The sequence below is a fragment of the Oncorhynchus kisutch genome, unplaced genomic scaffold (assembly GCF_002021735.2).
Source record: "Oncorhynchus kisutch isolate 150728-3 unplaced genomic scaffold, Okis_V2 scaffold3385, whole genome shotgun sequence".
Classification (NCBI taxonomy): Eukaryota; Metazoa; Chordata; class Actinopteri; order Salmoniformes; family Salmonidae; genus Oncorhynchus; species Oncorhynchus kisutch.
The window spans coordinates 411665-436261 of record NW_022265330.1 but is presented as its reverse complement, the minus strand read 5'-3'; the positions used below and the strand labels follow the sequence as shown (position 1 = coordinate 436261).

The window sequence follows — 24597 nt, the reverse complement described above, 5'->3', positions numbered from 1 at the left end:
CTGAGGCAGAGCTATAGTGGCAAAGCTATAGTGATGTTCACTGAGGCAGAGCTACAGTGATGTTGACTGAGGCAGAGCTACAGTGATGTTGACTGAGGCAGAGCTACAGTGACAGAGGCAGAGCTACAGTGATGTTGACTGAGGCAGAGCTACAGTGACTGAGGCAGAGCTACAGTGATGTTGACTGAGGCAGAGCTACAGTGACGTTGACTGAGGCGGAGCTACAGTGATGTTGACTGAGGCGGAGCTACAGTGATGTTGACTGAGGCAGAGCTACAGTGACTGAGGCAGAGCTATAGTGATGTTGACTGAGGCAGAGCTACAATGACGTCGACTGAGGCAGAGCTACAGTGACGTCGACTGAGGCAGAGCTACAGTGACGTTGACTGAGGCAGAGCTACGTTGACTGAGGCAGAGCTACGGTGACTGAGGCAGAGCTACAGTGACTGAGGCAGAGCTACAGTGACATTGACTGAGGCAGAGCTACAGTGACGTTGACTGAGGCAGAGCTACAGTGACGTTGACTGAGGCAGAGCTACAGTGACGTTGACTGAGGCAGAGCTACAATGACGTCGACTGAGGCAGAGCTACAGTGATGTCGACTGAGGCAGAGCTACAGTGACGTCGACTGAGGCAGAGCTACAGTGACGTCGACTGAGGCAGAGCTACAGTGACGTCGACTGAGGCAGAGCTACGGTGACGTCGACTGAGGCAGAGCTACGGTGACTGAGGCAGAGCTACAGTGACTGAGGCAGAGCTACGTTGACTGAGGCAGAGCTACAGTGACTGAGGCAGAGCTATAGTGGCAAAGCTATAGTGATGTTGACTGAGGCAGAGCTACAGTGATGTTGACTGAGGCAGAGCTACGGTGACTGAGGCAGAGCTACAGTGACTGAGGCAGAGCTATAGTGGCAAAGCTATAGTGATGTTCACTGAAGCAGAGCTACAGTGATGTTGACTGAGGCAGAGCTACAGTGATGTTGACTGAGGCAGAGCTACAGTGACAGAGGCAGAGCTACAGTGATGTTGACTGAGGCAGAGCTACAGTGACTGAGGCAGAGCTACAGTGATGTTGACTGAGGCAGAGCTACAGTGACGTTGACTGAGGCGGAGCTACAGTGATGTTGACTGAGGCGGAGCTACAGTGATGTTGACTGAGGCAGAGCTACAGTGACTGAGGCAGAGCTACAGTGATGTTGACTGAGGCAGAGCTACAGTGACTGAGGCAGAGCTATAGTGATGTTGACTGAGGCAGAGCTACGGTGACTGAGGCAGAGCTACAGTGACTGAGGCAGAGCTATAGTGGCAAAGCTATAGTGATGTTCACTGAGGCAGAGCTACAGTGATGTTGACTGAGGCAGAGCTACAGTGACAGAGGCAGAGCTACAGTGATGTTGACTGAGGCAGAGCTACAGTGACGTTGACTGAGGCGGAGCTACAGTGATGTTGACTGAGGCAGAGCTACAGTGACTGAGGCAGAGCTACAGGGACATCGACTGAGGCAGAGCTACAGGGACATCGACTGAGGCAGAACTACGGTGACGTTGACTGAGGCAGAGCTACAGTGACTGAGGCAGAGCTACGGTGACTGAGGCAGAGCTACGGTGACTGAGGCAGAGCTACGGTGACTGAGGCAGAGCTACGGTGACTGAGGCAGAGCTACAGTGACTGAGGCAGAGCTACGGTGACTGAGGCAGAGCTACGGTGACTGAGGCAGAGCTACAGGGACATCGACTGAGGCAGAGCTACACTGTCTGGTGATGGTGCTGTAATGGGTGGTAAAGGACTGGTACACACCCTGACAGGACAGCATGTCGACCCAGGCAGTCCACGGACATGGCAGTGGCCTGGAAAGATAACAGCATGTTCTTATTATTTACGTTGTTAGGGGGCAGATCAGCTGTAATACTGCAGATACATTGATGGAGGCTACAATCTAATTGACATATATTTTTCAACTCTGCTGTGATGCTTCACAAAAGTTCTGAAACTTTCTATTCTTATAGTTTCTACAGATTGTAAATTAAAGTCAAAAAAAAATTCTAAAAGAATTTATTATGCAATTGACTATGACTTTTCAAAACCCCCAGCAGTGCTATCTGCAGAGTTAGCTCCAGGTAAACGTTGCAATTCTTCAGCCATTCCTGGACCTGTGACCAAAAATGACTATTATTATTATTCTGTAACATGTGTGGTGAGTTTACTAGTCAATGAAGAGCATGTGAGCATTATGATGCAGAGGGCCAGTTTAAAACCATTTAGCCAGCAGCATCTGAGTCAGCAGTGCATGTTTGGTTAGTTTTCGTTTTTCCATGCTAAATGTTGCTGCGACATCTTGTGCACGGAACAATGTCTGAACACTGGATGTGTGACCTGGTGCATTAGACCTCCTGCGACTGAGTGTGACATAATTTAACTGTGACACTTTCAGATACTCTCTGACTACTCAGAAAGATAAAAGCTCCCACTAGTTTCACTAGGAACAGCATGACAACACCACAGACAGAAGGGGAAAGTTATACATATCTTTGGCAACACATTGCGCATTAGCTAGCTACATGTCACCCAACTCTGAATTAAACCCTGTTTTACTCAAGTACCTGCGCATCTCGCAATTCCACCACCACATTCTCACTACTCCAGCGAGCCGCCATCTTCCTCTACGGCAACAACATCAACAAGACGTCACACGACGCCCTGTCTCTCAAATCACGGACAGCGCGAGAACTACTTCCTGTCTTCTGATTGGTTGGTGATGATGCGGACGTCGCTATCCAAGATGGCGGCTACCATGGTGGAACATGTTGTCGTAGACGCAGGAGGATTTTTGAAGAAAGCACTTCTTCAGGTGAGGTTTAAACTATATCACATATCAGTAGAGATGTTCCGTCCCCCAGGATCAGAAGTATTTAATACGAGTAACTTTTTATCACAAACTGCGTGCTTGATGTCAGGTCTGGATAGCTAGTTAACGTGGTTCGTCCTGTTTAAATGGCCACATCAACATCATGTAGCTGCGTATATTATAGTTTATACATTGCTGTAAATATTGCCCCTCCCCCCCAATATTTATATTTATTTATTTTGTAGGACATTGGGAAGAATATCTACACGCTGAAGGATGTAGTAGAGGAAATTAGAGACAAGCCAACCCGGAGGAGCCTGTCATTCCTACCATATCAACTCAACTTCAGAGAGCCGTACCCAGAGGACATCAGATTAGGTAGCTAAGGTTTTTTAAATGACACATTTGGTCAGTTTTGGTTGTTTGATTTGTTGTACTGGATATTTGTTTTGTATACAAATCTGCCTCTCCAACATCACCTCTATAGTTGTTGATGGTATTTAATGAATTGTGATGCTGGTACTGAGTGTTGAGGTCTGTGTTCAGTGACTGAGTTCTCCAAGAAGACGGGAGACTACCCCAGCCTTTCTGCCACAGACATCAAGGTGTTGGCTCTGACATACCGGTTGGAGAGGGAAAACGTTGGGACGGACCACCTGAAGAAAGAACCTGAGGTCAAGGTAAGACGGGGAACAATGAGACCTGAGGTCAAGGTAAGACAGGGAACAATGAGATCTGAGGTCAAGGTAAGACAGGGAACAATGAGACCTGAGGTCAAGGTAAGACAGGGAACAACAATGAGGTCAAGGTAAGACAGGGAACAACAATGAGGTCATGGTAAGACAGGGAACAACGAGGTCAAGGTAAGACAGGGAACAATGAGACCTGAGTTCAAGGTAAGACAGGGAACAATGAGATGTGATCCCAAATGGAACCCTATATTCTTTCTGCACTATATAGGGAATAGGGTCCCATAGGGCTCTGGTCTAAAGTAGTGCACTATATAGGGAATAGGGCTCTGGTCTATAGTAGTTCCACTATATAGGGAATAGGGCTCTGGTCTATAGTAGTACCACTATATAGGGAATAGGGCTCTGGTCTATAGTAGTACCACTATATAGGGAATAGGGCTCTGGTCTATAGTAGTACCACTATATAGGGAATAGGGCTCTGGTCTATAGTAGTACCACTATATAGGGAATAGGGCTCTGGTCTATAGTAGTACCACTATATAGGGAATAGGGCTCTGGTCTATAGTAGTACCACTATATAGGGAATAGGGCTCTGGTCTATAGTAGTACCACTATATAGGGAATAGGGTCCCATAGGGCTCTGGTCTAAAGTAGTGCACTATATAGGGAATAGGGTGCCATAGGACTCTGGTCTAAAGTAGTGCACTATATAGGGAACAGGGTGCCATGTGGGACACAACCAGTGAACAGACTAGTTATCACACAGAACCCTGAGTATTGTAAGTGTTTCAATAGGTCCACATCACAGCTTTGACATGTCGTCTGTCATCAGGTCCAGGTGTGCAGTACAAGGAGACATCCAGAGGCTCCCGTTGGCGTGGCAGGGTTCCACTTCCCCTCAAAGGTACAGTATTTTAATGTATCAGTTATTTTACCAGGTAAGTTGACTGAGAACACGTTCTCATTTGCAGCAATGACCTGGGGAATAGTTACAGGGGAGAGGAGGGGGATGAATGAGCCAATTGTAAACTGGGGATTATTAGGTGACCGTGATGGTTTGGGTGCCAGATTGGGAATTTAGCCAGGACACCGGGGTTAACACCTCTACTCTTACGATAGGTTCCATGGGATCTTTAATGACCTCAGAGTCAGGACACCCGTTTAACATCCCATCCGAAAGACAGCACCCTACACAGGGCAGTGTCCCCAATCACTGCCCTGGGGCATTGGGATATTTTCTTTTAGACCAGAGGAACGAGTGTTTCTTACTGGCCCTCCAACACCACTTCCAGCAGCATCTGGTCTCCCATCCAAGGACTGACCAGGACCAACCCTGCTTAGCTTCAGAAGCAAGCCAGCAGTGGGATGCAGGGTGGTATGCTGCTGGCAAGTCCAAACAATGACATGAAATCAACTCTGTTGTTAACCAGAGTACTGATCCGTATGCATGTTGAGATGTTAGACTAAGTAAATGAACAACCTAAAAAGACATCTAGAATAACCATGTGAATGGGGAACCATGTGGGATGATCATTAGTACAAATCAACCAGTTCTGTCAACATCTAGAATAATAGTTAAGAGTTCTCCTCTTCTCCTCCATGGTCCAGAGGCCAGCTGATGGGCTGTTCAGTGGCAGACAGACACCAGCTGATGGGCTGTTCAGTGGCAGACAGACACCAGCTGATGGGCTGTTCAGTGGCAGACAGAGGCCAGCAGCACAGACACAGCACAGCTATAACCCTCCAGAGATCGGAGAGTACAACAGCTTCCAGTTCTGGAGGAATCCTCTGCCCTGCTTCGACACTGACCTGCTGCAACTAGTGGTGAGTAGAACACACACTACCTCTGACCTGCTGCAACTAGAACACACACACTACCTCTGACCTGCTGCAACTAGAACACACACACACTACCTCTGACCTGCTAGAACTAGTGGTGAGTAGAACACACACTACCTCTGACCTGCTAGAACTAGAACACACACACACTACCTCTGACCTGCTAGAACTAGAACACACACTACCTCTGACCTGCTAGAACTAGAACACACACACACACTACCTCTGACCTGCTAGAACACACACACACACACACTACCTCTGACCTACTAGAACTAGAACACACACACTACCTCTGACCTGCTAGAACTAGAACACACACACACACTACCTCTGACCTGCTAGAACTAGAACACACACACACTACCTCTGACCTACTAGAACTAGAACACACACACACTACCTCTGACCTACTAGAACACACACTACCTCTGACCTGCTAGAACTAGAACACACACTACCTCTGCTCTGACCCACAGCCACAGTGTCCTCTGAGCAACATGTCCTCAGGGGTCCTGTCCTACTGCAGTTGTCCTCTGAGCAACATGTCATCAGGGTTACTGTCCTACTGCAGTTGTCCTCTGAGCAACATGTCATCGGGGTTACTGTCCTACTGCAGTTGTCCTCTGAGCAACATGTCATCGGGGTTACTGTCCTACTGCAGTTGTCCTCTGAGCAACATGTCATCGGGGTTACTGTCCTACTGCAGTTGTCCTCTGAGCAACATGTCATCGGGGTTACTGTCCTACTGCAGTTGTCCTCTGAGCAACATGTCATCGGGGTTACTGTCCTACTGCAGTTGTCCTCTGAGCAACATGTCATCGGGGTTACTGTCCTACTGCAGTTGTCCTCTGAGCAACATGTCATCGGGGTTACTGTCCTACTGCAGTTGTCCTCTGAGCAACATGTCATCGGGGTTACTGTCCTACTGCAGTTGTTGCGGGGTTGTGATGGAAACGTTCAAACATTGGACAGATTGACACACAGTCGTCAAAGATGGATTCACAATGATTCACCTCTGTCTGCCTCTGTCTCTCTGTGTGTCTCTCTCTGACTCTCTGTCTGCCTCTCTCTGTCTCTCTCTCTGCCTCTGCCTGTCTCTGTCTCTCTGTCGGTGCTGATGAATTGATGTGGTCCTTGTTATTTACCTGCAGAACATTGAGGACCTGTCAATATCAGACAGTGGAGCAGGTTCAGTCCACACAGAACCTGAGAGCGGGTCAGAGGAACACAAACACTCAAAGAATCATTCAGAGGAGCACGGCAGTGGATCGGAGGAGGAAGATGAGGAGGAGGAGGAGGATGGCGGTGGTTGGATCACCCCTAGCAACATTAAACAGGTCCAGATGGAGACAGGGATCTGGGCGTCGCCTGCGGACGTTAAGGTGGCGTGTCTCACCACCGACTTCGCTATGCAGGTACTGAGGCCCAAATGGACCCCTTGATAGTGCACTACTTCTAACCAGGGCCCATAGGTAGTGCATAAGTAGTACACTATATAGGGAATTGGGTTGCCAATTGGGACTTAACATTTAAGATTCTGGTTAAATTAACTCGAATAGTTCAGAAAACTCCTTTGTCTACGTAACTGTCCCCGAGTGGTAATAGTTGACGCTGATGACTTAAAGTTGATTAAATTCTGTTGAGACCCCATTTTAGATGTATACATTCAGAACCATGTGGTCGGTCGACTGTTGACTGAAACTGGTTTGTTCAACAGAACGTCCTGATTCAGATCGGGCTCCATGTCCTCTCTGTGAATGGGATGCTCATCAAACAGTCCAGGAATTACATCCTGCGATGCCACGCCTGTTTTAAGTGAGTACCTCTTCCACCAGAACGGTATAAAGTAGTGCACTATATAGGGAATAGGGTGCCATAGGGCTCTGGTCTAAAGTAGTGCACTATATAGGGAATAGGGTGCCATAGGGCCTGTTTTAAGTGGGTACCTCTTCCACGCTGACCAGAACGGTATAAAGTAGTGCACTATATAGGGAACAGGGTGCTCCCATCTCCTCATTGGTTTATAGAAGCAGGTACCCACTCTGCCTGGCGCGCGTCAACCTGCGTTGCCAAGGGCTAAAATAGAAGTCCTGCCTCTCCCATCTCCTCATTGGTTTATAGAAGCAGGTACCCACGTGTCATCTCATTGGTTTTATAGAAGCAGGTACCCGCGTGCCATCTCCTCATTGGTTTATAGAAGCAGGTACCCACGTGCCATCTCCTCATTGGTTTATAGAAGCAGGTACCCACGTGCCATCTCCTCATTGGTTTATAGAAGCAGGTACCCACGTGCCATCTCCTCATTGGTTTATAGAAGCAGGTACCCACGTGCCATCTCATTGGTTTTATAGAAGCAGGTATCCACGTGCCATCTCCTCATTGGTTATACCCACGTGGGTGATTGAAAGACTAAATGTTTTGCCAGTCTTTGTGGTAATACTATGAAAGTTTAGATGCCAATCACCATATAAGTTCAAAGATGAAAAAGCCTGGAAGGAGGAGAGATGACTAGAAACGATTCGGTTGACCGTTTTTATGTGTGGATTAATTGTCAGAGTAGAGGACCTTGTGCATTTCAGGTAAAATAACAACTCAATGTTTATATCCCAGGACAAATTAGCTAGCAACAGCAAGCTAGCTAAATAAGACAAATTAGCTAGCTAAATAGGACAAATTAGCTAGCAACAGCAAGCTAGCTAAATAGGACAAATTAGCTAGCAACAGCAAGCTAGCTAAATAGGACAAATTAGCTAGCAACAGCAAGCTAGCTAAATAGGACAAATTAGCTAGCAACAGCAAGCTAGCTAAATAGGACAAATTAGCTAGCAACAGCAAGCTAGCTAAATAGGACAAATTAGCTAGCAACAGCAAGCTAACTAGCTATACATGTTTAATGCTTTTCGACCTGTCCCCAAATTAATGTCATTGGTTCAGTTTGTTTTGATATTGTGATCGCGTTTGGTGTCAGGGGACAAAATCCATTTACGCACGATGGCGCAGCTGGTCTGGGTTCCGTGTTCGCAGTAAATAAAAACACCCATTGCTGTCACGAGGACCCGTTTTTAGTAATTAGACAACTTTTTAAATATTAGGGAACTTGTTCTCAACCGTGGTCTTTAAGAAGCTAAATTCAAACAGATAGTTTGACCTTTTCTCTCTCTGTTGTAGGACCACCACCAACATGAATAAGGTTTTCTGTCCACACTGTGGCAACAGAACGCTGAAGAAGATAGCCGTGACTGTCAGCGAGGACGGAAACATCCAGATGCATTTCTCAAAGAACCCCAAAGTGCTCAACCCCAAAGGGAAGAGGGTAAGTGGATGAAATGGGACCAGACCCACATCATACTGGGGTAGGAAACATCTTCCACCCCAAAGGGAAGAGGGTAAGTGGATGAAATGGGACCAGACCCACATCATACTGGGGTAGGAAACATCTTCCACCCCAAAGGGAAGAGGGTAAGTGGATGAAATGGGACCAGACCCACATCATACTGGGGTAGGAAACATCTTCCACCCCAAAGGGAAGAGGGTAAGTGGATGAAATGGGACCAGACCCACATCATACTGGGGTAGGAAACATCTTCCACCCCAAAGGGAAGAGGGTAAGTGGATGAAATGGGACCAGACCCACATCATACTGGGGTAGGAAACATCTTCCACCCCAAAGGGAAGAGGGTAAGTGGATGAAATGGGACCAGACCCACATCATACTGGGGTAGGACACATCTTCCACCCCAAAGGGAAGAGGGTAAGTGGATGAAATGGGACCAGACCCACATCATACTGGGGTAGGAAACATCTTCCACCCCAAAGGGAAGAGGGTAAGTGGATGAAATGGGACCAGACCCACATCATACTGGGGTAGGAAACATCTTCCACCCCAAAGGGAAGAGGGTAAGTGGATGAAATGGGACCAGACCCACATCATACTGGGGTAGGAAACATCTTCCACCCCAAAGGGAAGAGGGTAAGTGGATGAAATGGGACCAGACCCACATCATACTGGGGTAGGAAACATCTTCCACCCCAAAGGGAAGAGGGTAAGTGGATGAAATGGGACCAGACCCACATCATACTGGGGTAGGAAACATCTTCCACCCCAAAGGGAAGAGGGTAAGTGGATGAAATGGGACCAGACCCACATCATACTGGGGTAGGAAACATCTTCCACCCCAAAGGGAAGAGGGTAAGTGGATGAAATGGGACCAGACCCACATCATACTGGGGTAGGAAACATCTTCCACCCCAAAGGGAAGAGGGTAAGTGGATGAAATGGGACCAGACCCACATCATACTATAGTAGGAAACTCAGATTCAAATGTGCAGCTTCTACATGTTGTTGCTGTAGTCAGTTGGGGAAAGGGGGGGGGGGTACCTAGTCAGTTGGGGAAAGGGGGGATACCTAGTCAGTTGGGGAACGGGGGGGGGGATACCTAGTCAGTTGGGGAAAGGGGGGGGGGGAATACCTAGTCGGTTGGGGAAAGGGGGGGATACCTAGTCAGTTGGGGAACGGGGGGGGGGATACCTAGTCAGTTGGGGAAAGGGGGGGGGGAATACCTAGTCGATTGGGGAAAGGGGGGGATACCTAGTCAGTTGGGGAAAGGGGGGGAGATACCTAGTCAGTTGGGGAAAGGGGGGAGATACCTAGTCAGTTGGGGAAAGGGGGGGAGATACCTAGTCAGTTGGGGAAAGGGGGGGATACCTAGTCAGTTGGGGAAAGGGGGGGATACCTAGTCAGTTGGGGAAAGGGGGGGATACCTAGTCAGTTGGGGAAAGGGGGGGATACCTAGTCAGTTGGGGAAAGGGGGGGGAGATACCTAGTCAGTTGGGGAAAGGGGGGGATATCTAGTCAGTTGGGGAAAGGGGGGATATCTAGTCAGTTGGGGAAGGGGGGGGGATATCTAGTCAGTTGGGGAAGGGGGGGGGATACCTAGTCAGTTGGGGAAAGGGGGGGAATACCTAGTCAGTTGGGGAAAGGGGGGGAATACCTAGTCAGTTGGGGAAAGGGGGGGAATACCTAGTCAGTTGGGGAAAGGGGGGGGAGATACCTAGTCAGTTGGGGAAAGGGGGGGAGATACCTAGTCAGTTGGGGAAAGGGGGGGAGATACCTAGTCAGTTGGGGAAAGGGGGGGGGGGTACCTAGTCAGTTGGGGAAAGGGGGGGGGGGATACCTGGTCAGTTGGGGAAAGGGGGGGGGGGGGATACCTAGTCAGTTGGGGAAAGGGGGGGGAGATACCTAGTCAGTTGGGGAAAGGGGGGGGGGGATACCTAGTCAGTTGGGGAAAGGGGGGGGGGATACCTAGTCAGTTGGGGAGGGGGGGGGGATACCTAGTCAGTTGGGGAAAGGGGGGGATTCAACTGAAATGTGTCTTCCACATTTAACCCAAGCCCTCTGAATCAGAGCGGTGCAGGGGGGGCTGACTTAATCAACATCCACGTCTTTGGTGCCTAGGGAACAGTGGGTTAACTACCTTGTTCAGGAGGCGGAAAAACAGATTTTTACCTTGTCAGCTCAGGGATTCGATCCAGCAACCTTTTGGTTACTGATCCAGAGCTCTAACCACTAAGCTACCTACAGACTAGCTTCTCCACTCTTACCGTAGCAGCTACAGACTAGCTACTCCACTCTGTTACCGTAGCAGCTGTAGACTAGCTTCTCCACTCTGTTACCGCTACAGACTAGCTTCTCCACTCTGTTACCGCTACAGACTAGCTTCTCCACTCTGTTACCGTAGCAGCTACAGACTAGCTTCTCCACTCTGTTACTGTAGCAGCTGCAGACTAGCTTCTCCACTCTGTTACTGTAGCAGACTAGCTTCTCCACTCTGTTACCGTAGCAGCTGCAGACTAGCTAATCCACTGTTACCGTAGCCGCTACAGACTAGCTTCTCCACTCGGTTACTGCTACAGACTAGCTACTCCACTCTTTTACCGTAGCAGCTACGCTCTGTTACCGTAGCAGCTGTAGACTAGCTTCTCCACTCTGTTACCGTAGCAGCTGCAGACTAGCTTCTCCACTCTGTTACCGTAGCAGCTGCAGACTAGCTTCTCCACTCTGTTACCGCTGCAGACTAGCTTCTCCACTCTGTTACCGCTGCAGACTAGCTTCTCCACTCTGTTACCGCTGCAGACTAGCTTCTCCACTCTGTTACCGCTGCAGACTAGCTTCTCCACTCTGTTACTGTAGCAGCTGCAGACTAGCTTCTCCACTCTGTTACCGTAGCAGCTACAGACTAGCTTCTCCACTGTTACCATAGCAGCTACAGACTAGCTTCTCCACTGTTACTGTAGCAGCTGCAGACTAGCTTCTCCACTGTTACTGTAGCATCTACAGACTAGCTTCTCCACTCTTGCTGTAGACTAGCTTCTCCACTGTTACCATAGCAGCTGCAGACTAGCTTCTCCACTCTGTTACCGCTACAGACTAGCTTCTCCACTGTTACCGTAGCAGCTGCAGACTAGCTTCTCCACTGTTACTGTAGCAGCTGCAGACTAGCTTCTCCACTCTTACTGTAGCAGCTGCAGACTAGCTTCTCCACTCTGTTACCATAGCAGCTGCAGACTAGCTTCTCCACTCTTACCATAGCAGCTACAGACTAGCTTCTCCACTCTGTTACCGTAGCAGCTACAGACTAGCTTCTCCACTCTTACTGTAGCAGCTGCAGACTAGCTTCTCCACTCTGTTACCATAGCAGCTACAGACTTGCTTCTCCACTCTGTTACCGTAGCAGCTGCAGACTAGCTTCTCCACTCTGTTACCGTAGCAGCTACAGACTAGCTTCTCCACTCTGTTACCGTAGTTTATTGTAAATTCGAGATTGGAATGCTAATCTAATGTCCGCTCTCTGTTCCCCGTAGTACTCCCTGCCCCTGCCACAAGGGGGCAAACACGGCAGCAACCCCCACCTGGTGGAGGACCAGCGTTTCCCCCAGCAGCGCGTGTCCCGTAAGGCCCGCCAGAAGACGGACGTCTTTAACCCAGACTACCTGGCCGGGGGCGGCTCACCTTTCTCTGATCATGACATCTACAGCCGCTCTGCCAACCTGCACATCACAGACGGAGCAGGCGGAGGGGGTCGGATGCGGGCCAACCCCAACGCTGCCCGCAAGAAGAAATGTTGAAGCATCGGAAGCCATTTTCTACACGCCAAGTTCCACTAAAGAGAAATCCCAGAAACTGAACTGTGAAGATGGATTTAATACTGATGTTTTGTATAAAATTCAATTTTTTTATAAGGTAAACTTAATGAATTCCAGGTTCAAATAATGTCATACAGTAACTAAACTACCAAGTTTGTAAAAGCCTGACGGTATTTGCACTTTCAAGGCTTGCGTCTGTAACCTGCTCTGACATTTGATTGGTCTAATTAAAAACACAGTTCAATAGTCTCTGTTGTGGATATATTTTAATAATGAAGATCTTACAATAGAAATAAACTATTTTAAATGTATTACATCGTCCAGTTACCACCGTGTCAAACCCAGATTAGATGGCAGTATATACAAGCTAAAGCTGAAAATGGTAAATTAACTAGTAAAAATGCACACTAGCTGAGATTCAAAACATTAATTCAAGGCTATTGTTAGTTTACCTTGCCAACACTCCTGAGGGTTAACTCTCTGCTACCTCTGGGTTTACCTCAGGCTCTGATGGCTCACTGTCTAGCTCTGGCTCTAGGACTGGGTTATATTCTGGGGCGGTCAGTACAGGCTCTAGGACTGGGTTATGTTCTGGGGCGGTCAGTACAGACTTTGGGGGATTCAGTATGGCCTCCAACTCAGGGTCTTCCTGTACTTCACGGTGGCTGTCAGCCCTTGGTCTCTCTGGGTCGTCCAGTACAGGGTACGGGTCGTTCAAAATGGCTTCCAGTTCAGGGTCAGAGGTCAGACCTGTCTCAGAAACAAACTCAGTAGATATGGTGGATGAGACCATGGGATCCTCAATAGGTTCCGGGCCTGCTATTGGTTCAGGATCAGGAAGTCCCAGGTTGTCAACAGGAAGTGTTGGTTGAGGATCAGCTGTGGTGAGACCGTCCAGCTCAACACTGAGGTCTTCTCCCACCGGAGTCACCGTCTCCCTCTTGGGAAGAACAAACGCCAGAGGCTCCAGGACTGGACTCACATCGATACAACCCAGACCGCTGTACTGGTGGACTTGAGTTGGAGGGACACCTGGAGGACAAAAACCACGTTTCACATTATTACAGAGGTCGTTACTGTGGATATCCTCTGTCATCTTCTAGTCTTTAGCATTTACCCAGTATGACAGAGAGCTGTGCTGGGGGGGGAACAAAGTATTTACCCAGTATGACAGAGAGCTGTGCTGGGGGGGGAACAGAGTATTTACACAGTATGACAGAGAGCTGTGCTGGGGGGGGGGGACAGAGTATTTACCCAGTATGACAGAGAGCTGTGCTGGGGGGGGAACAAAGTATTTACCCAGTATGACAGAGAGCTGTGCTGGGGGGGGAACAAAGTATTTACCCAGTATGACAGAGAGCTGTGCTGGGGGGGGAACAGAGTATTTACCCAGTATGACAGAGAGCTGTGCTGGGGGGGGGGGACAGAGTATTTACCCAGTATGACAGAGAGCTGTGCTGGGGGGGGAACAAAGTATTTACCCAGTATGACAGAGAGCTGTGCTGGGGGGAACAGGACCTGTAGACAACGGTTGAGGAAAGGCACCAGGTCCTCAGCGAAGGAACAGCAGAATTGGACAAACAGCTCCTTCTCTCGGTCGCTGAAGGCAGTCTCTTCAGCCCGGTGGAACGCCACGATCAACTTGGTGACCTGGGGAGGAGAGAGAGGAAATCATTTCAACAAGAGTCTTGAGTCTGAGGGAGTGTGACATGATCCTATCAGGGTAACTTCTACCATGGTCACCGACACAGTGGCTTTCGCGTCTAGAGAGAGCATCCCGTCTACCGCGTCTAGAGAGAGCATCCCATCTAGAGAGAGCATCCTGTCTACCGCGTCTAGAGAGAGCATCCCCTCTACCGCGTCTAGAGAGAGCATCCCCTCTACCGCGTCTAGAGAGAGCATCCCGTCTACCGCGTCTAGAGAGAGCATCCCGTCTACCGCGTCTAGAGAGCATCCCGTCTACTGCGAGCATCCCGTCTACGGCGAGCATCCCGTCTACCGCGTCTAGAGAGAGCATCCCGTCTACTGCGTCTAGAGAGAGCATCCCGTCTACCGCGTCTAGAGAGAGCATCCCCTCTACCGCGTCTAGAGAGAGCATCCCCTCTACCGCGTCTAGAGAGAGCATCCCCTCTACCGCGTCTAGAGAGAGCATCCCCTCTACCGCGTCTAGAGAGAGCATCCCCTCTACCGCGTCTAGAGAGAGCATCCCCTCTACCGCGTCTAGAGAGAGCATCCCGTCTACCGCGTCTAGAGAGAGCATCCCGTCTACCGCGTCTAGAGAGAGCATCCCGTCTACTGCGAGCATCCCGTCTACGGCGAGCATCCCGTCTACCGCGTCTAGAGAGAGCATCCCGTCTACCGCGTCTAGAGAGAGCATCCCGTCTACTGCGTCTAGAGAGAGCATCCCGTCTACCGCGTCTAGAGAGAGCATCCCGTCTACCGCGTCTAGAGAGAGCATCCCGTCTAGAGAGAGCATCCCGTCTACCGCGTCTAGAGAGAGCATCCCGTCTACCGCGTCTAGAGGACATCCCATCTACTGCGTCTAGAGAGAGCATCCCGTCTACCGCGTCTAGAGAGAGCATCCCATCTACCGCGTCTAGAGGACATCCCATCTACCGTGTCTAGAGGACATACCATCTACCGTGTCTAGAGGACATACCATCTACCGCGTCTAGAGGACATCCCATCTACCGTGTCTAGAGAGCATGGGACAGCCTAGACATGTCATTATGGTAACTTTAGCAGAGACAGACAGGCGTTGGTTACCTTCATCAGGGCGTCCTCCAGGTACTTGGTCACCTGCTGGGCCAGACCGAGGGGACAACAGAGCCTGAGGTCGTTGAAGGCCGTCAAGATGTTGTTCAGGAAGCAGGCCAGAGGGGGGAAGTCCAGCAGAGCCATGGGGGGCTGGAGGGTACCTGGCTGGGTACTGGGGGGCTGGAGGGCACCTGGCATGGAGCCCCCACCCAGCATAGAGGGGAGAGAGATCAGAGTGTACAGGTTCATGTCCTCCTGGAACCTGTCTATGGCTTCCTCTACAGCTTTACAGAAGGTATCGGCCGCCACGCGCTGGAACATCGGGGCCAGCTGGCCGCGGAAGTCTGCCCCAACGCGGCTGAAGGACAGGCCGAAATACATGCACTGTCCCAGCAGGGAGTCCAGGCGTCCGCCCACCCCTCTCTGGAGGTCTCGGTCCAGGGTCACCAGGAACTCAGACACCTGCTGCACCACCCAGCCGTGGAAGATGGCCCCCTCGTTCACCGCCTGGCCGTGAACACCTTTCAACATAGACAATACCGTACATCACAAGGCTGCCCCCTCGTTCACCACCGTACATCACAAGGCTGCCCCCTCATTCAACACAGACACCGTACATCACAAGGCTGCCCCCTCGTTCACCACCGTACATCACAAGGCTGCCCCCTCGTTCACCACCGTACATCACAAGGCTGCCCCCTCGTTCACCAGACACCGTACATCACAACGCTGCCCCCTCGTTCACCACAGACACCGTACATCACAAGGCTGCCCCCTCGTTCAACACAGACACCGTACATCACAAGGCTGCCCCCTCGTTCAACACCTTTCAACACAGATACCGTACATCACAAGGCTGCCCCCTCATTCAACACAGACGACGTACATCACAAGGCTGCCCCCTCATTCAACACAGACGACGTACATCACAAGGCTGCCCCCTCGTTCAACACAGACACCGTACATCACAAGGCTGCCCCTTCGTTCACCACAGACACCGTACATCACAAGGCTGCCCCCTCGTTCACCACAGACACCATACATCACAAGGCTGCCCCCTCATTCACCACAGACACCGTACATCACAAGGCTGCCCAGCCAGTGACCTGACACTTCAGGTGGAATATTGACCTGTCTGTACCAAACCCACAGTACTGACGGGCTTTTCCAGAACACATATGGACATATTAAACACATCTTTAGATAATTCTTGTTGGGTTTAATCTTCATATGAATCAAATAATTCAGCCTGAAATGAAATAAAGCGTCACCGGGAGACAGCAGGGGGTCCTCGTCAGAGAAGATGGCTCTGTACTGGGTGATGATGTCAAACAGATGTACCTGGAACAGAGGAAGACATGTCAGAGAATTAAAAAGGTTTCCTGGGTCCTTCATTCCACTGCTAGATAACAGAGGCCAGGTTACACACGCGACAGGCCTCGATGGTCTTGGTGATGTGGCAGTAAGGGTCCTCATCAGGGACAGTGGACAGGATGGAATGGAGCCAGCTGCCCCGCGCCTGCAGGAACTTGACCCGTAGCTCCGCCTCCGTGAACACGTCCATCCTGCGCAGGTAGCCAATCACACGCAGGCACACAGGAAGCTGGGAGTTGCTACGAAGCTGTTGCAACAGCTGGTTCAGCATGAGCTGAGCCGACTGACGCACCTCGTGGACGATGCCCTGGAGAAGAGACACAGGCCACGTTACAGTCGAGGTCAGGGAATCACACTCTGTTACAGGATTAAGACGAGGTATTCCTAGATCTACCACAGTTTGTCAGACTGTGTGTTGACAAAATTAATATAATAAGGTAGTGGTACAATCAAATCAAATTTTATTTGTCACATACACATGGTTAGCAGATGTTAATGCGAGTGTAGCGAAATGCTTGTGCTTCTAGTTCCGACAATGCAGTAATAACCAACGAGTAATCTAACTAACAATTCCAAAATTACTGTCTTATACAGTGTAAGGGGATAAAGAATATGTACATAAGATATATGAATGAGTGATGGTACAGAGCAGCATAGGCAAGATACAGTAGATGGTATCGAGTACAGTATATACATATGAGATGAGTATGTAAACAAAGTGGCATAGTTAAAGTGGCTAGTGATACATGTATTACATAAGGATGCAGTCGATGATATAGAGTCCAGTATATACGTATGTATATGAGATGAATAATGTAGGGTAAGTAACATTATATAAGGTAGCATTGTTTAAAGTGCTAGTGATATATTTACATCATTTCCCATCAATTCCCATTATTAAAGTGGCTGGAGTTGAGTCAGTGTCAGTGTGTTGGCAGCAGCCACTCAATGTTAGTGGTGGCTGTTTAACAGTCTGATGGCCTTGAGATAGAAGCTGTTTTTCAGTCTCTGTCCCAGCTTTGATGCACCTGTACTGACCTCGCCTTCTGGATGATAGCGGGGTGAACAGGCAGTGGCTCGGGTGGTTGATGTCCTTGATGATCTTTATGGCCTTCCTGTAACATCGGGTGGTGTAGGTGTCCTGGAGGGCAGGTAGTTTGCCCCCGGTGATGCGTTGTGCAGACCTCACTACCCTCTGGAGAGCCTTAAGGTTGTGGGCGGAGCAGTTACCAGGCGGTGATACAGCCCGCCAGGATGCTCTCGATTGTGCATCTGTAGAAGTTTGTGAGTGCTTTTGGTGACAAGCCGAATTTCTTCAGCCTCCTGAGGTTGAAGAGGCGCTGCTGCACCTTCTTCACGATGCTGTCTGTGTGAGTGGACCAATTCAGTTTGTCTGTGATGTGTATGCCGAGGAACTTAAAAATTGCTACCCTCTCCACTACGGTTCCATCGATGTGGATAGGGGGGTGTTCCCTCTGCTGTTTCCTGAAGTCCACAATCATCTCCTTAGTTTTGTTGACGTTGAGTGTGAGGTTATTTTCCTGACACCACACTGCGAGGGCCCTCACCTCCTCCCTGTATGCCGTCTCGTCGTTGTTGGTAATCAAGCCTACCACTCTTGTGTCGTCCGCAAACTTGATGATTGAGTTGGAGGCATGCGTGGCCACGCAGTCGTGGGTGAACAGGGAGTACAGGAGAGGGCTCAGAACGCACCCTTGTGGGGCCCCAGTGTTGAGGATCAGCGGGGTGGAGATGTTGTTGCCTACCCTCACTACCTGGGGGCGGCCCGTCAGGAAGTCCAGTACCCAGTTGCACAGGGCGGTGTCGAGACCCAGGGTCTCGAGCTTGGAGGGTACTATGGTGTTGAATGCCGAGCTGTAGTCGATGAACAGCATTCTCACATAGGTATTCCTCTTGTCCAGATGGGTTAGGGCAGTGTGCAGTGTGGTTGAGATTGCATCGTCTGTGGACCTATTTGGGCGGTAAGCAAATTGGAGTGGGTCTAGGGTGTCAGGTAGGGTGGAGGTGATATGGTCCTTGACTAGTCTCTCAAAGCACTTCATGATGACGGAAGTGAGTGCTACGGGGCGGTAGTCGTTTAGCTCAGTTGCCTTAGCTTTCTTGGGAACAGGAACAATGGTGGCCCTCTTGAAGCATGTGGGAACAGCAGACTGGTGTAGGGATTGGTTGAATATGTCCGTAAATACACCGGCCAGCTGGTCTGCGCATGCTCTGAGGGCACGGCTGGGGATGCCGTCTGGGCCTGCAGCCTTGCGAGGGTTAACACGTTTAAATGTTTTACTCACCTCGGCTGCAGTGAAGGAGAGTCCGCATGTTTTGGTTGCAGGCCGTGTCAGTGGCACTGTATTGTCCTCAAAGCGGGCAAAAAAGTTATTTAGTCTGCCTGGGAGCAAGACATCCTGGTCCGTGATGGGGCTGGTTTTCTTTTTGTAATCCGTGATTGACTGTAGACCCTGCCACATACCTCTTGTGTCTGAGCCGTTGAATTGAGATTCTACTTTGTCTCTGTACTGACGCTTAGCTTGTTTGATAGCCTTGCGGAGGGAATAGCTGCACTGTTTGTATTCGGTCATGTTACCGGTCACCTTGCCCTGATTAAAAGCAGTAGTTCGCGCTTTCAGTTTCACGCGAATGCTGCCATCAATCCACGGTTTCTGGTTAGGGAATGTTTTAATCGTTGCTATGGGAACGACATCTTCAACGCACGTTCTAATGAACTCGCACACCGAATCAGCGTATTCGTCAATATTGCTATCTGACGCAATACGAAACATATCCCAGTCCACGTGATGGAAGCAGTCTTGGAGTGTGGAGTCAGCTTGGTCGGACCAGCGTTGGATAGACCTCAGCGTGGGAGCCTCTTGTTTTAGTTTCTGTCTGTAGGCAGGGATCAGCAAAATGGAGTCGTGGTCAGCTTTTCCGAAAGTGGGGCGGGGCAGGGCCTTATATGCGTCGCGGAAGTTAGAGTAACAATGATCCAAGGTTTTTCCACCCCTGGTTGCGCAATCGATATGCTGATAACATTTAGGGAGTCTTGTTTTCAGATTAGCCTTGTTAAAATCCCCAGCTACAATGAATGCAGCCTCCGGATAAATGGATTCCAGTTTGCAAAGAGTCAAATAAAGTTCGTTCAGAGCCATCGATGTGTCTGCTTGGGGGGGAATATATACGGCTGTGATTATAATCGAAGAGAATTCTCTTGGTAGATAATGTGGTCGACATTTGATTGTGAGGAATTCTAAATCAGGTGAACAGAAGGATTTGAGTTCCTGTAGGTTTCTTTCATCACACCATGTCTCGTTAGTCATAAGGCATACGCCCCCGCCCCTCTTCTTACCAGAAAGATGTTTGTTTCTGTCGGCGCGATGCGTGGAGAAACCCGTTGGCTGCACCGCCTCGGATAGCGTCTCTCCAGTGAGCCATGTTTCCGTGAAGCAAAGAACGTTACAGTCTCTGATGTCCCTCTGGAATGCTACCCTTGCTCGGATTTCATCAACCTTGTTGTCAAGAGACTGGACATTGGCAATCTGTAACTCCTAGCTGTGTAAACAGGAAGTGGTGCGATCTGTAACTCCTAGCTGTGTAAACAGGAAGTGGTGCGATATGTAACTCCTGGCTGTGTAAACAGGAAGTGGTATGATCTGTACCTCCTGGCTGTGTAAACAGGAAGTGGTACGATCTGTAACTCCTCGCTGTGTAAACAGGAAGTGGTACGATCTGTAACTCCTGGCTGTGTAAACAGGAAGTGGTACGATCTGTAACTCCTGGCTGTGTAAACAGGAAGTGGTACGATCTGTAACTCCTCGCTGTGTAAACAGGAAGTGGTACGATCTGTAACTCCTCGCTGTGTAAACAGGAAGTGGTACGATCTGTAACTCCTAGCTGTGTAAACAGGAAGTGGTACGATATGTAACTCCTCGCTGTGTAAACAGGAAGTGGTACGATCTGTAACTCCTGGCTGTGTAAACAGGAAGTGGTACGATCTGTAACTCCTCACTGTGTAAACAGGAAGTGGTACGATCTGTAACTCCTCGCTGTGCAAACAGGAAGTGGTAGTTGGTAGCATTAATACCTGGATGACAGGTAGAGACGAGTGCTTCTTCTCCAGTCTTTTGACGTACGCTGCCAGCTCCAGAGCCTCCTCGTAGTAACCATTCCGGACGCAGGTGTCCATCAGCTGAGGGATCTCTAAGATCTCCAGGATCTCTGTGTGACGGTTCAGAGTCAGGCTGTTCATCCGCCGGCTCGCCCCGATGTCCTCCGCCTCCTTCACAAAACCCCTAAAGGAGAGGATAGACATGAGCCCAACAGGTTCTTCATCATGTCAACAGTAACAAACAGTATTATAACAGTTCATGGAACAGTAACATTCAATGAGATCTAGTGTGTTTGTTCTAGATAGACGTGAGCCCGGTACCAGTCTGTTTGTTCTAGATAGACGTGAGCCCGGTACCAGTCTGTTTGTTCTAGATAGACGTGAGCCCGGTACCAGTCTGTTTGTTCTAGATAGACGTGAGCCCGGTACCAGTCTGTTTGTTCTAGATAGACGTGAGCCCGGTACCAGTCTGTTTGTTCTAGATAGACGTGAGCCCGGTACCAGTCTGTTTGTTCTAGATAGACGTGAGCCCGGTACCAGTCTGTTTGTTCTAGATAGACGTGAGCCCGGTACCAGTCTGTTTGTTCTAGATAGACGTGAGCCCGGTACCAGTCTGTTTGTTCTAGATAGACGTGAGCCCGGTACCCGTCTGTTTGTTCTAGATAGACGTGAGCCCGGTACCAGTCTGTTTGTTCTAGATAGACGTGAGCCCGGTACCAGTCTGTTTGTTCTAGATAGACGTGAGCCCGGTACCAGTCTGTTTGTTCTAGATAGACGTGAGCCCGGTACCAGTCTGTTGTTCTAGATAGACGTGAGCCCGGTACCAGTCTGTTTGTTCTAGATAGACGTGAGCCCGGTACCAGTCTGTTTGTTCTAGATAGACGTGAGCCCGGTACCAGTCTGTTTGTTCTAGATAGACGTGAGCCCGGTACCAGTCTGTTTGTTCTAGATAGACGTGAGCCCGGTACCAGTCTGTTTGTTCTAGATAGACGTGAGCCCGGTACCAGTCTGTTTGTTCTAGATAGACGTGAGCCCGGTACCAGTCTGTTTGTTCTAGATAGACGTGAGCCCGGTACCAGTCTGTTTGTTCTAGATAGACGTGAGCCCGGTACCAGTCTGTTTGTTCTAGATAGACGTGAGCCCGGTACCAGTCTGTTTGTTCTAGATAGACGTGAGCCCGGTACCAGTCTGTTTGTTCTAGATAGACGTGAGCCCGGTACCAGTCTGTTTGTTCTAGATAGACGTGAGCCCGGTACCAGTCTGTTTGTTCTAGATAGACGTGAGCCCGGTACCAGTCTGTTTGTTCTAGATAGACGTGAGCCCGTACCAGTCTGTTTGTTCTAGATAGACGTGAGCCCGGTACCAGTCTGTTTGTTCTAGATAGACGTGAGCCCGGTACCAGTCTGTTTGTTCTAGATAGACGTGAGCCCGGTACCAGTCTGTTGTTCTAGATAGACGTGAGCCCGGTACCAGTCTGTTTGTTCTAGATAGACGTGAGCCCGGTACCAGTCTGTTTGTTCTAGATAGACGTGAGCCCGGTACCAGTCTGTTTGTTCTAGATAGACGTGAGCCCGGTACCAGTCTGTTTGTTCTAGATAGACGTGAGCCCGGTACCAGTCTGTTTGTTCTAGATAGACGTGAGCCCGGTACCAGTCTGTTTGTTCTAGATAGACGTGAGCCCGGTACCAGTCTGTTTGTTCTAGATAGACGTGAGCCCGGTACCAGTCTGTTTGTTCTAGATAGACGTGAGCCCGGTACCAGTCTGTTTGTTCTAGATAGACGTGAGCCCGGTACCAGTCTGTTTGTTCTAGATAGACGTGAGCCCGGTACCAGTCTGTTTGTTCTAGATAGACGTGAGCCCGGTACCAGTCTGTTTGTTCTAGATAGACGTGAGCCCGGTACCAGTCTGTTTGTTCTAGATAGACGTGAGCCCGGTACCAGTCTGTTTGTTCTAGATAGACGTGAGCCCGGTACCAGTCTGTTTGTTCTAGATAGACGTGAGCCCGGTACCAGTCTGTTTGTTCTAGATAGACGTGAGCCCGGTACCAGTCTGTTTGTTCTAGATAGACGTGAGCCCGGTACCAGTCTGTTTGTTCTAGATAGACGTGAGCCCGGTACCAGTCTGTTTGTTCTAGATAGACGTGAGCCCGGTACCAGTCTGTTTGTTCTAGATAGACGTGAGCCCGGTACCAGTCTGTTTGTTCTAGATAGACGTGAGCCCGGTACCAGTCTGTTTGTTCTAGATAGACGTGAGCCCGGTACCAGTCTGTTTGTTCTAGATAGACGTGAGCCCGGTACCAGTCTGTTTGTTCTAGATAGACGTGAGCCCGGTACCAGTCTGTTTGTTCTAGATAGACGTGAGCCCGGTACCAGTCTGTTTGTTCTAGATAGACGTGAGCCCGGTACCAGTCTGTTTGTTCTAGATAGACGTGAGCCTTGATATATAAAAAGAGACATTATCTCATGTTTTAGACTAACACTTAGTTTTCAACAGAGGAGATTTGTTTATGCCTTATGGGATGAGACAGGCAGCTTTTCTCAGCCAGTTGAAATAATGAATCAGGATCATGTTTATGGATATAACGTTATACAAAGAACTATCAACAGAAAATAGGTCAAACAAAATTTGGTACATCTCCTTTTCAGTCTTTCCAGCTTCAGTTTGAGGTGATTGTGTTAGATGTGTTGTTGACTAGCTCCTCTGAACAACAGTGTCCTGACCAGAGAACATATTTTCTATGTCAGGTGAAATCACGCCTCATTAGATCATTATTATGGATAACAGATGAAACAAATGCAGAAACTTTGTTGTTATTCTGGCCGCGAATTGGCCGAGCTGATAGAATAAACGACCAGCCAGCTGGGTAACAACCCTAGATGTGTCGGGACTTTATATTGTGGAAGGATGAAATAGTATAAATAAATTCATTAAAATACAGTTTTCTGAAAATATGATTTGAATATGTTGTATAGAAGTGATAATGCCCACGAAACCGGTGTTTGGAGGATATGTTGGCACGGTTTGCCGGTGTTGTGCCGAAAATCTCCCCCCTGACAGAATCCCCCATTAGAGCGGTGGACTAGTAACCTGAAGGTTGCAAGTTCAAACCCCCGAGCTGACAAGGTACAAATCTGTCGTTCTGCCCCTGAACAGGCAGTTAACCCACCGTCATTGAAAATAAGAATTTATTCTTAACTGACTTGCCTAAAAAAAAAAAAGACATGTCAAAACGACAGAGAGTAATTGTCTAACTTTTACCACTAACCTGCATTTTTCCCCGAAGCTGGGCAACTTGTCGAGGAGTTTGGAAACACTGCTTTCCACACGGCCAAAGTCGCGGTAAATCTCCTCGGTGCAGTCCGCGGTGCGGATGAACGTCTTGTAGTTGGAGAAGGCGAGCTCCCGGGTCTGCTGCAGTATCTGCGCCCTCTCCTCCGCCAACCGCTCCGGTTCACGGTTTAATTTCTCCACGCCATACGAACTGAGCTCGGACAAGTAGGCTGCGAAGTCGGGGTTGTCTCTCCAGTTGTCTGGAAAGCTGTCTTTAAATATTGACGCCAGAATACTCTCATCTTCCACGTCCACAGCTGTCATATTGGAAAGCTGTCACTTCAACACTTCATCTGAATGTTAGTCTTACCTCCTCCTATTTCCAGCCTTTACACGGGAGTACCGAAACAGCTCGTTAAAATACAATACGAGCGTCTGATGTCTTTTAAATGGCAATTTAATTCGCAATTTAGCTAAAATTCTAGTCGCTCGTAAACGCAAGAGCACAACATCAACAGGCGCATGATTTTGACGTCACTATTACATCCACTTCCGT

General features: G+C 49.3%; 3 protein-coding genes across 5 annotated transcripts in view; 1 reads left to right on the top strand and 2 right to left on the bottom strand.

The window, feature by feature from the left end:
* Positions 1-2711, bottom strand: part of LOC109886711 (GATOR complex protein WDR59-like) — a 62842-nt gene extending 60131 nt beyond the window's left edge. For both annotated transcript variants that reach the window (XM_031820442.1, XM_031820443.1), the window contains exons 1-2: positions 2601-2711; positions 1798-1847 (exon numbers count right to left, since the gene is read on the bottom strand). In XM_031820442.1, the coding sequence (XP_031676302.1) occupies positions 1798-1847; positions 2601-2654 (104 nt within the window). In that variant the 5' untranslated portion in view covers positions 2655-2711. The remainder of the gene's footprint in view (positions 1-1797; positions 1848-2600) is intronic.
* Positions 2712-2714: 3 nt separating this feature from the next.
* On the top strand, positions 2715-12771 carry LOC109885665 (RNA-binding protein NOB1-like). Of its 2 annotated transcripts, none has more exons than XM_031820435.1 (9): positions 2715-2848; positions 3091-3223; positions 3392-3525; positions 4370-4441; positions 5146-5361; positions 6531-6794; positions 7097-7194; positions 8548-8692; positions 12241-12771. In XM_031820435.1, the coding sequence occupies exons 1-9, from the start codon at positions 2756-2758 to the stop codon at positions 12502-12504; spliced, it is 1419 nt and encodes a 472-aa protein (XP_031676295.1). In that variant the 5' UTR covers positions 2715-2755; the 3' UTR covers positions 12505-12771. The 2 variants fall into 2 exon arrangements, with proteins under 2 accessions (XP_031676295.1, XP_031676296.1); XM_031820436.1 differs by having other exon boundaries at positions 5179-5361; positions 12241-12768.
* Position 12772: 1 nt separating this feature from the next.
* LOC109885668 (conserved oligomeric Golgi complex subunit 8) lies at positions 12773-24575 on the bottom strand. Its single transcript, XM_031820432.1, has 7 exons — positions 24037-24575; positions 20747-20954; positions 16709-16960; positions 16551-16620; positions 15289-15800; positions 14004-14172; positions 12773-13554 (listed from the first exon to the last, which is right to left on the bottom strand). The coding sequence occupies exons 1-7, from the start codon at positions 24363-24365 to the stop codon at positions 12995-12997; spliced, it is 2100 nt and encodes a 699-aa protein (XP_031676292.1). The 5' UTR covers positions 24366-24575; the 3' UTR covers positions 12773-12994.
* Between the last annotated feature and the right edge of the window lie 22 nt (positions 24576-24597).